At 40.3% G+C, this 12237-nt stretch overlaps 2 protein-coding genes across 3 annotated transcripts in view; one reads left to right on the forward strand and one right to left on the reverse strand.

The window, feature by feature from the left end:
- Positions 1-320: 320 nt before the first annotated feature.
- LOC311049802 (uncharacterized protein) lies at positions 321-2713 on the reverse strand. Its single transcript, XM_084063653.1, has one exon. It carries the CDS (start codon positions 2250-2252, stop codon positions 1524-1526), a length of 729 nt encoding a protein of 242 aa, XP_083919779.1. The 5' UTR covers positions 2253-2713; the 3' UTR covers positions 321-1523.
- A 3939-nt stretch (positions 2714-6652) lies between these two features.
- nisch (nischarin) overlaps positions 6653-12237 on the forward strand; it is a 30089-nt gene continuing 24504 nt past the window's right edge. For both annotated transcript variants that reach the window (XM_084062730.1, XM_084062731.1), the window contains exons 1-6: positions 6653-6876; positions 8621-8704; positions 9201-9383; positions 10676-10724; positions 11491-11654; positions 11741-11836. In XM_084062730.1, coding sequence (XP_083918856.1) covers positions 6799-6876; positions 8621-8704; positions 9201-9383; positions 10676-10724; positions 11491-11654; positions 11741-11836 — 654 coding nt within the window. In that variant the 5' untranslated portion in view covers positions 6653-6798. The remainder of the gene's footprint in view (positions 6877-8620; positions 8705-9200; positions 9384-10675; positions 10725-11490; positions 11655-11740; positions 11837-12237) is intronic.

A 12237-nucleotide genomic window follows, 5' to 3' on the forward strand; every position in this document is an offset into this window, starting at 1 on the left:
ACACACACACACACACACACACACACACACACACACACACACACACACACACACACACACACACACACACACACACACACACACACACACACACACACACACACACACACACACACACACACACATAGAGGCTTATGGGTGTTGACCGATAATGGTTATGGTTTTACTTCAGCTTCCATATTCTTGTTTTTTTCTTTTTTACATAAAAAGGCGTTTATTTATAAAATAAAATCCCCTATGCTTCCTTTAATCAACTCACTTTTATTCTGAAAGTCATTTCTAGAAACACACACATAAGAATGCACTGAGAATGAGACAAGTTATCATCACAAGAATTTATTTGTTGCTTTTCTTTTTTCCCCTCATCACAAAAGCTCTTGTAATGACAGATAATATCAACCAATCACCTGCAGCCTAGACCAACCAACTGGATGCTGATTGGCTATTGTGGCTCACTCCCACAGCCCGGCCCACCTCCTCTGCATGAAACATCAACAGACCACCATTTTACACAACACACACACTCCAACAAAATGACACCGTAGCAACACTGCTCTGTGCTCCTCACCGCTATATGTACCTGTACATGTCAAAAACACCTCTTTAAATGAGAGGCCATTAAAACACAACTGACAAAGTATAGCACCTTTAATTACATAATTGTAAATACATAATTGCTGTCTGGTGGAAACCTTGTATGTCCAAAACTGTTCCTTTTTTATTATTATTTTAAAAACATTTTAAAATAGTGAAAATAGCCGATCTACAAGCTGTGAGCCTGTACATATAGGCAATACGACGAAGTAGTGCATTCATTTATGAAAAAACATAAAAAGTTGAAATATTATGGAGATACAAGGTTTTCCTGCTCGACAGCAATGACATGCAATAACCAGTTATCATACTATAATAAATGACTTCCTGCAGTTACTTTATTTTACCAAGTAATAAAACACAATTAAAATACAGTTGCTGGTCAGATGTGGAAAATAAGGAGAGAAAAAAAAGAGAGAGTGGGGGGGGGGGGGGGGTTGGGTTACGCCCCCCCCCCCCCCCCCCCCTTGGATCATTGAAGAGTGCATACATGTACATACTAGGACCAGCCTTCCTGCAGCTGGCAAGGGTTTGAATCCGACCAAAAGCTCTTTGCTGCATGTCACACCCCCCCCCCCTCCCTCCCTCCCACCCTTCCTGTCTCTCTGTTTACAAAACTAATCTAAAAAAAGAAAGAAGTGAAAACAACATAGGTCGATAGATAGATAGACCTTTATTGATCCCAGAGGGGGAAATCAAGTTGTTGACTTGTTAAGTTGTGTAAAATCGAGTAATTTACCAGTCATTATTACATAATAACGAGTTATTGTACTGTAGTAGGCTATCATATTTTTATCTTTTCCAGTCATTAATGGCCTCTGATTTAAAGTCTTACCTCGTGTCATTGTTGGAATGCATCTTCACCGTAAGAAAACAATGCCTAGAAAAACAAACAAACAAACACTTCCAGAAGTTACAACATGATGTTTTCAGGCAGTGTAGTCCGTCAAAGTGTCACAGAAGTCATTAAAGTCCTTCTGCATGAACTGTTCACTCTGGAGGACATCGTCCTCAGAGGGGAAATACTGCATGCTGTCCTCCTGGGGACACCAGGCTTCCTTGAGGGACAGTATGTTTGACGCCTGCACGGTGAAAACGCGGACCGGACCGCGGGGCGACCACCTGGAGGGGGAGTAGTGGTGCTCCAGACCGGAGTTGTCATCCGGCAGGGCGCCCCTGGCGTTCTCCAGGACGCGCAGGTAAGAGTCCATGTCCGTCAGCTCCAGCTCGCAGTCGGAGCCGCTGTCGGTCCCCAGTGAGTCCGAACGCATCTTCATGAGCTGGTACTTCTCGGCCATCAGGAACTGGTTGGTGTTCCTCGGGGCCCGCATGCCTCTCGCTGCCCGGTTCCCCTTCACGTTGAAGGGCCGGAGGGAGCGCCCTGCCCCACTGCCGGGGAAGTGTCTGGGCTGATGATGATGATGATGAGGATGATGATGATGGTAGGAGTGGGGATGCTGGTGCTGGTTGCTGCGCTGTCCTCTCTTCCTCCCACGACTGGCCCCTGGGGCCTGCTGCCGTCCCCTGACAGCCTTGTACCATTTCTTACTGGTTCCTCTCTGGTTCCATTGTGGCTGCAGCTGGTGCTGTCTGCCACCAGGCTGCCAGTGGCATAGCATGGACTTGCCACACATAATATCTTCTTCCTCTGACACCATTGGCCCCTGGCTGTCTTCACATGCTCCTACTCCGGGAACAAAGAATTAATTCAACTCTGTTGTTCGGGGGCTGAATTCAGGGATCAAGGGGGTCACGGATACGCCCCCGAACCCCCGTCCGAGTCTACCTTTTTACTGTCCTGTGGGTTTTTTTCGTCACCACAGGCCTTTGACAGCACATATCCTGCTCTAGCTCCCCCCTTGTCTGCTCGGCCCTTAAAGCAGCTTTATTCCAAGCTCTCACACACCCTCTTATGTCTGCTGCTATATATCTTCTGGTGCCTTTTCTGGAAAAAAATACTACAAATAAGATAAGATTGCTCTCTGCGGTGTTTGTATCGTAAAAGGGGCGCGGTTGTGTTTGTTTTAGCCTCTTCTGACTGACTCAAACCTGTTTTTTAATGTGTCTAGATCTAAAATAAGCTCCTTCTGTCTCACTACCAACAAACAAAACTGAGATTACTGACGGTTACACAGTGTTATATGGAGCTGGAATGTTCCATTCCACTGTTTTCATGTGGGGGTTTTCAGTCGACATCACGGTTGACATTTACACAGGTTTAAGATGGAGTTGGAATGGTCCATTCCATTGCTGTCATGTAGGGGTGTTCAGTCTTTACAGCAGTTTTTATGGTGTGGCTCACTGGCTCTGAAGGACCCGAGCCTAGCTGTACACAAAATGGGTCTGAGTCTGTGAGTCTCTCTCTCTTCTGTGTGTGTGTGTGTGTGTGTGTGTGTGTGTGTGTGTGTGTGTGTGTGTGTGTGTGTGTGTGTGTGTGTGTGTGTGTGTGTGTGTGTGTGTGTGTGTGTGTGTGTGTGTGCGTGTGCGTGTGCGTGTGGGTGTGTGTGTGTGTGTCTGGGGATAATCTCTCAAACCCCTGGACCAATCAGCAGCAAATGTCTTGTGCACACTGCCAGTAGGCAGAGGAGGTAACACCACACATTTTTACGGAATGCCCTCTGCAGGAGGCTAGCCATCTGTAAGAGGGTCAGTGTGTGTGTCTGTGTGTCCGGAGCTAATCTTGCAAAGTGCTGAACCGACCCGTGTCAAATTTCTTGTGCACACTGCCAGTAGATCGAGGAAGTATCTCCACAATTTCTTTCTACGTATTTAAAAAAAGAAAATGTAATTTTTTATAATGGAAATAAATCCACATTGGAGCCATGCCGTTATAGACCCTGTCTTGTCGTCTCTTTTTTCTTTTTCGAAAACCCAGTGACATACAGATGATATAATTGAGTATTTTTATGTATATTGATTTGATTGTATATAGAATTTAGTGGTTGAAAACTGCAGTAAATATGCAGATTATTCTTATTTTCCTGTTTTTTTCACTATTCTATTGTTGTATATTGTCAAATTTGTAAAACATTGATTCACAAATCTAGTTTTAACCCATGTAGTTGACCAGAGTCCCCGGGTTGTCTACACTAGGCCCCCCTCCTATTGTCTCTCTACACCAAATCTCTTACCCGAAAATAGCAGATCTACAAGCTCACATCGCGTTGCAATGCAACTCATTGTGAGATTGCAGATCAGATTGAGATTCTTTTCTAATGCGCCTAGAAAAGAGATGCATGTGGTTACAGACATTGCTCCCCCCTCCTCCTACCTGAATGGTTGCTCCCGTTGTTGTTTTCAGTGCTGTTGGATGGAAACATGATCCGTTGTGACAAATGGCACCATTATGTCATCCATCTGTAACACTGCATGTAATACCGCTCAACAATGTAACAATGACACACTTACTGAAATACCAATCACAGCTAAGTATATCCCACTAACCTATATGTGGTTCATACATGGTATAATCCTGAATGTTATTGTGTAATAAGACACACTTTTACTGTGTACACAGATTGGTGCAGATCACATCTGACATTGGCACTCCCCACATAGTTGCATACATAGACAGACATATTGTGGACATACTTAGACATACATATATCGTACATAGGACATAGACACACATCATAGGCTACATACTTACAATGCAACTGAAACATACAACAGATTAAGCCATGGAGCAGTAGACAGTAGAATACAGACAGACAGACAGACAGATATTTGATTGATTGATTGATTGATTGATTGATTGAATACTTTATTAGCAAGTTTGGAAACTGTGTGTAAGATGCCATCGCCATGTTTGTTTGTGTCAAATTGACATTATTATTCTTTTTTGGGGGTAGCAGAGTCATTCAGAAAAAAAGAACAGCTAATCTCCGGCACCGTCGGCTTGATCGCAGTGAAACTGTGCACACACACTCCCTGGATGCCAGAGCAGAACCTCTACCCCAAATTCTTCACATGGGCCTGTTATAGCGCCACCAGGAGGCCAATTTTTGCAAAACATTTTTTTTACAGTACTCCTACAGATTGTGTCCAAACATCACGCAAATCTGTACACAGTTTCTCTATAGTCATTAAACAAAACTGGTAATCAGATTTTTCATATTCCATCCTGATTTGCTAAGATTGGCTTGCAAAGTTTGCAGGAATGGTCCGTTTTGATTTGAACAAAATGCCTCAAATCATGAACACAGCCTCCTCAAATTTTGCACGCACATTCCCACTAGGCCGAGGAAGAAATGCCACATGAACATTTGCAAATCAACATCATTTAGTAGACCTTGTATTGTGAATTTGTACTTCCATGTACTGTTGTTCTCATGTCTTACTAAATAAAGTACATCAATCAATCAAGAGGAAATCGTTTTTTTTATATACATCTATATATAAATATATATATATAAATAAATATAAAAAATACTGTATATATTATAATGTTAATAATAATAATAATAATAAATAAATACAAATATAAATATATATATTAGCCTACTTTTTACTGTCTATGATATTAGCATTAAGACCCTTATTAACCCTCAATGGTTCATTTCTGAAAAAGGAGGTTATTGTAAAAAGATTTACGGGTTCCAACATGTTTGTTTACAATGAAGAGTGGAAGGCGCTGGTTCCTTTTGGACCCGGACGTGACGTCGGACTACAAAATTACGTCAGACTGAAGAACCGAATAGTCAAGTGATCAAGATGGATAGGTCCGATTTTTTAAATTCCATTCTGATTACCGAATTCCAAACAATGCTGGCCCACAATAACCTACCTGACCTGGCGGAGACCTGTGCTCTGAGGAGCACTTCAGGGGCAGGCGTCTGGTCTGGGGAGGCCTAACCTCGCATCACCAGTCTTTCCACCTCGGGCCCTGGGCTTCAGGGCTTCAGGGGCCTGGCCATCACAATCACACACCTTTATTTTGTTAGGTCTTGGGGCCGGGGCCACATTTAAATAATTATCATCAGACCCGCCTTACATTTTGGGTAAAATCGTCACCAACAGCTGCCAAAAAAAAGGCAATTCCTTCTATGTCATCATCGTCAATTTGCCAAACGTGTGTGAATGGTGTGAATGCAGATTCTGTTGCACGGTGCAGCAGTGAGTGACAACACATCATGAACGGAATTATAGAGGCTACAAAAATGTAGCTTAAAACGTGAAGACAAAGAGAAAGATGGACCAGGCAAAAAAAAATCTAAACTGTCCAAATTAGGTGCATATTTCGTTTGGCTTCATCATCCACTCCACAAGACGGGGCCTGTTCCTGCGCTCTGCCTACCGGAACACCAGCCTGGCTTTGACTTGTTCCGCCACAGCAGGAGCACTTTTTCTAGTCTTAAATTGTTTTTTTTTGTATATTTTGACACTTGCTTTGACAATGTAAACGTATATGTTTTCTCATGACAATAATAAATCCCCTCCTTTGAACTGAATTGAATTGTGTGTGTGTGTGTGTGTGTGTGTGTGTGTGTGTGTGTGTGTGTGTGTGTGTGTGTGTGTGTGTGTGTGTGTGTGTGTGTGTGACTGTTCAGCACTGCAGAGCTGAATAAAGATTGGTCCGCTTTGAACGAGCTGCTGACTGACTGACCGCTGACAAGGGTTGCCATGTCTGGTTATTTTAAGCAACCTTTGGCTTGTTTTTCTGTAAAGTTGTAAAGCTTGTAAATATTGGTAGTTGCGGATTACGGGTTTTTGGGCTTGTTTCTAAATTGTACTTGCTTATTTAGGCTTGCTTCCAAATTTGTATTATTATTATTTAAACCAGTGGTTCTCAAATATTTTAATGAAAATGTTTTGTGCCTCAGGGGCAGGGGAGCATTTGTGTTGTTACAATGCTTCAAAGAATATTCCAAATATTCCACACGTTATTGCAAGATGTGACGCGTTGTGACCTTGTAGATCTGCTATTTTCAAAAAGCCAATAAAGTGCTCATGTGGCCTAAAGTTGCTTCTTTTGGGCTTATTTTCCTAGACCTCGTTGCTTATTTCTCTCACAAAGTATGGCAACACTGCCGCTGACGTCAGAACAACAAACATGGAGGAATGATGAGGACAGAAACAGAAAGGGAAACGGATGAATCTGAAACATCCTGTCCTTTTCTCATTATGATTCATAATTATTATTATCATCACTAACCCTCGGGACGGATCGATCGTTGTGATCAGCAGCTTGTGTATCGATTGGACATGGATCCCGTGGCGTGTTTCCCAGAGGAGAGGAAACTAGTGTCTGTGGTTGGATCGGAGCTGGTAGAAAATTACACCGTACGTTTATATACTTTTATTATAGTATTATATTAAATCAGTGATGGAAGAAGTACTCAGATGTTTTACTTAAGTTAAAGTAGCAATACCCACAATATAAAAATACTATTTAGTAAAAGGCCTGCTGTGTTCAAAATGTTACTTGAGTAAAAGTACAAAAGCATTTGCATCAAAAGATGGTACCAAAAGTAATAGTACTAAAATGTTTGAAAATAGCAGATCTACAAGCTCTCAATGGATGTGATGTGGTGCGTTTTGAGCTTGTAGATCGGCTATTGTCAAATAGCCTATGTATAAAATAGGGCTAAAGTGTTTTGTGCATGTTTTATTATATCATAATTTGTATCTGCAAAGTAACTAACTAAAGTTTTCAAATAATTGTAGTGGAGTAAAAGCACAATATTTGCCTTTGATGTAGTGGAGTAGAATACAAGTATTGAATACCTCAAAATTGTACTTAAGTACAGCACAGTACTTGAGTAAATTTAAATTAAAAAATTTAACTGGGGACCCCCTGGAACTCCTTCAAGGACCCCTGGGGGTCCCCGGACCCCACTTTGAGAACCAGTACTTTACACGACTAGTTATTTATTGTCCGGGTAACAATATTTTGATGAAGTCTTATGGGGAATGTTGACATAATTTTCACCATTTCAGTGGGTCAGGTTACAACATGTTTTCTTTCTGTCATGCTTTATTACTGATTTGTTAATGTTCATGCTTTTACACAGCGTTAATGCATTGGTTATGAAATATTAATAAGAATTCTACACGTTTAACTGAGAGTGACTGAAAAGTGACAGTTCCTCTAAACCACTGTTTCCCAAACATATTTTTAGGGATCACGTGTTAATGTAAAAAAAAAAAAAAGATCAAGAATAAATCAACATGTTTCATTAATAATAAAGAAAAATGCAAGGATTTTTCAAAAGCATTTCATGAACAAATATATATTTTTTAAATAAATTCCATAAATTAGAAAACAAATGTTTAAGAAGTAGAAATAGCTGATCTACAAGCGTCTTATTAAGTTACAGAACGTGTTAGGTCACCATTTTCGATGCAACACCTAAAGAAGAAACGCACACTTGTGTCTGCTAAACTGTGGTTTTAGAAAATATATTTAAACAGTTATTGTAAAAAAAACAAAAAAAAACAATGCTGTTTTCTAAATTTAAAATGAATGATTTACTACATTTTCATTATAGTTCCTCAAAATCACATTGCTTGTCTAACAAGCACTTTTAGATGTTTAATATTATAGCCTGATTGATTGATTGAATGCCTTTATTAATAACAGTTTGCCAGAGGTACTGTTTTATACAAGGGCCGCTAAAAGGATGAACCCAAGAAAGCACTATGGCTTGTTTCCATTGGGGCCTGTAAATAGGCATACCCAAATTGTACATTTCTTGTGCTGACCTTCAGCTATGCAGTATCTGTTTCCAAAAAATTACAAACATGTTGTTTTTAGGTAGCTGTATTTAAAAACAAATGATGTTGATGATGCATCTTGCACTTAGGGTGTATAATCATTTTGCATCCATTTGCATGATTTTATCAAATTTAATATGGTCAAGCTAATGACATGTTATGAGCTTGTAGATCGGATATTTTAGCTATTTGACGTATAACACAGTTAAAGAGTTTAATGTACAGTCAGACAGAATTACATCAGGTTTTCTATCTCAGCTGTGAGTCCGTACATATTAATGAGTTGTTCTGTTGTGATTGGCTGTTGCAGGTGTACATCATCGAGGTGAGAGACGGAGACCATAAATGGACGGTCAAACATCGTTACAGTGATTTCCACGACCTCCACCAGAAGGTCAGGAAACCTCTAATAATGTTCCTATTGATTATTCGCTTAACCTACCAGATTAAGTTGGTTATTGGTTCTAAATGTCGGTTTCAATGTCAGTTAATTGCCCCACTCTTAACAACCAGGTCCTTCTGTCTTGGAACTGTTATTTTTCTGCATTGTGCCTATAGCAACACTCCTTAACTGTTCTAAAATAACAGTAAACCACAGCCTTTTGAGGCTTACTGCTTTTATTTAACACAGATATACATGTCGAATAGCCTTTCCGAGTTGACTTTGATTTCGACTTATTTTTAGTGTTCTATTGCTTTTCATTCTTATCTTTAGCTTTTCTGAGTTTTCTTAATAAAGTTGTTGTTTTTTTGTCCTCTCCCCTGGCCCCCACACACATGTAAAGCGTCTTTGAGTACTTAGAAAAGCGCTATATAAATCCCAGATAATATTATTATTATTATTATGTTAAACTGGGTATAATGTTATGTCATATGTTTGCTTTTTCTAGCTGACAGCAGAGAAGAAGGTGGACAAGCAGCTCCTGCCTCCTAAGAAGATGTTGGGCAAGAACTCCAAGAGTCTGGTGGAGAAGAGACAGAGAGAGTTAGAAGTTTATCTGCACACACTGTTGTCTCAGTTCACCACGGTTACTCCCAAAGCTCTGTCCTGCTTCCTGCACTTTAACCTATATGTAAGTACACTGAAACTGAACTAAATGTACTGTAAGTACACTGAAACTCTACTAAATGTACTGTAAGCACACTGAAAGAAACTGTGCTTAATGTACTGTAATTACACTGAAACTCTGTGAGCTGTATGTGGTCAGGTGATCAGTCCACGGACAGTCTTTTCAGTCATAAGTGTTATCTGTACAGATAGTTGTAAAAACGTTGTATATCTGTATAAAGCAAAGTTTAAACGCAACCACATACTGTAGACTGAACGTATGAACTATGGACGAATTAAATGCTCATGAAAGAAAAAAAAAAATGACAAGAATTCAAGTCAGCTTTCTAATAGTATAAGATAGAAAAGAAAGTTTAATAGTACTAGTGAAATGGCTGTTTGGACCGGGCCGATTCTGGAAAGCTCGTAATACACGTACTGTATATCAATACACCCACCAAGTCTACTGCATGAACGTGTCTCCAGATATGTGAAGGACAGACAGACATACAGAGAATCCTGGAATTTATAGATAGATGTGTAAGTTAATAAATAGTTATTTTTGATTTGTGCATCCCAGGTAGAACTTGAGAAACAAACCTCTTATCTCACATGCTCCAATGTCTGCCTGGTAACCAACCATTGCTCTCATTGCTAGCCCTCTGATTGGATAGACTGATGTTGTCAGTGAATATCTCTGTGTGTCACTGTCTTGATGTATGGGTGATAAAGAGGAGACAAACAAAACGCTGACCTGCATGTGTTCAACAGGTTTATTTGTCACCTGTAAGCAGTGAAATGTTAGCGTGGCATGATCCACAGACTTTGCTAAACTGTATAACAACAAGATAATACAGGAGATAAGAAAATAAAAGGAAAGAAGAATATATATACTGTATGTATATATTACAGATTTAAGAAAAAGTAAAAGCCTTTAGCAGCAATGAAGAGTGTACATAATATAAAGGAGAATGATTTAGCAATTATTTGAATATGTAGAATAATATGGAGTACACAGTATATATACATACAAGTGCAAGTACCATACATGCAAAGAACGGTATGTGCAGGGGATTTGTCCAAAACCATAAGGACAATAAGACATTGTATGCCCTGCTGTGTGCGAAGGGGTGTTACAGATTTAATGCAGTTTTTTTCGTCCTTGTTCAGGCTCTGCTGAGCCTTGATCATTCAGACACCTCAGGTGTTTGCCTGTCTACTACATCGGCACAAACAGTCCATTGCTGGGGTGATGTTTGTCTTTCACAATCCGTGTCTCTGTCTGTGTCTTTGTCTGTGTGTGTCTGTGTCTTTTAGGAGGTAAACGGTGTCACTGCGGCGTTGGCAGAGGAGTTGTTCCACAGAGGTCAGTCAACATCACATCACAGATACAGCAGGGCTGGACAGCATTCAGACATCTCCTGTAGAATAGGTTCATAGATATAATGAACAATACAACACTGGGATCTGGAAACATATTTTCATTTTGAATCTCTTTAACCACTTAAGCCCTATATTCTTCATAGTATGATGAATAGCATCAATAGGCGATCTACAAGCTGACAACGCGTCGCATTGCGACGTAGATCGGCTATTTTCGAAAAGTCTGATTTTTTGGAAGGTCTGAACATTTCCATATAAAATGGCTTGTAACTTTAACACATTATTTTAGATTTTAGCAATATATATCGTGTATGTCGGGTGGAAACCTCATTTGTCCAAAACTGTTATTTTTCAGGATTCAAATTCGAAAGTAGCAAAAGTAGCAGATCTACAAGGTCAAAACGCTTCGCACCGCATTTCGCACCGCGTTTCGAGCTTGTGGATCGGCTACTTTTGATGCTTTTGTGTGACGCTGTAGTATGATCAAGTAGGGCATTCATTTACGAAAAAACACAAAAAGTAAAAATATGGAGATACAAGGTTTTTGCCCGACAGCAACGATATATATAGCAACATAGGTTTTTCAGAAAATGATTAGGATTTAGAAGGCATCTGAGGTCTTAATGGGTCTACCTGCCTGCCTGTCTGCCTGCCTGCCTGCCTGTATACCTGTCTGTCTGTCTGTCTGTCTGCTTGCCTGTGTGTGTGTGTGTGTGTGTGTGTGTGTGTGTGTGTGTGTGTGTGTGCAGGTGATCAGTTGTTATTAGCAGGGGAGGTGTTTACGCTGCGGCCGCTCCAGTTGTACTCGGTGTCTCAGCAGCTCCGTCAGGCCAAACCAACCTGCTGCAGCGGAGACGCCAAGACAGACCTGGGTCACATCCTGGACTTCACCTGTCGCCTCAGATACCTCAAGGTTTGCAAAAAAAAATCATATTAATATAAACTGTCTAAAGAAATGTAGGAATGGATATAATCATCTTAATGTTGTGTTTGGGTCAGATCTCAGGAAGTAAAGGTCCGATTGGAAGCAGCAACATTCAGGAGAACAACCTGCCATTTGACCTGTCCGTCTTCAAATCACTGATACACATAGAGGTAAGTCTGTCTGTCTGTCTGTCTGTCTGTCTGTCTGTCTGTCTGTCTGTTAATAGAATGTTTTCTGTGCAGGGCTTGAAATTGTGGTTTTGAATAATCATTGCCATGTGTCTATTTGGCTACTAAATTAGATTCATAGACATCATTAGTGATATAACATATTTTCACAGGAACACACTGTGGGTGTTATATTGCGTGTGTGTTAACAGTGTGATATGTGAGTGTGTGTGTGTGTTAATCCATTTAGACCGGGAACCCCTATACGTAACTATACCTTTTGATCCGGGAACCCCTTTTGGGGTTGTTGTTGCTACTGTATGTAGAGTATATAGCAACATAAAGTTTAAAAAAAAAAGTTTTTCAGAAAACGTTGGTTAGGATTTCGATGGCGGTTTTAGAAT

Source organism: Gymnoscopelus microlampas (genome assembly GCF_963454915.1).
Source record: "Gymnoscopelus microlampas genome assembly, chromosome: 7".
NCBI classification, from domain to species: domain Eukaryota; kingdom Metazoa; phylum Chordata; class Actinopteri; order Myctophiformes; family Myctophidae; genus Gymnoscopelus; species Gymnoscopelus microlampas.

What these genes read in the sequence shown, in the direction of transcription:
- LOC311049802 (XM_084063653.1), bottom strand. Translation starts at nt 2,252, where the DNA reads ATGGTGTCAGAGGAAGAAGATATTATGTGTGGCAAGTCCATGCTATGC.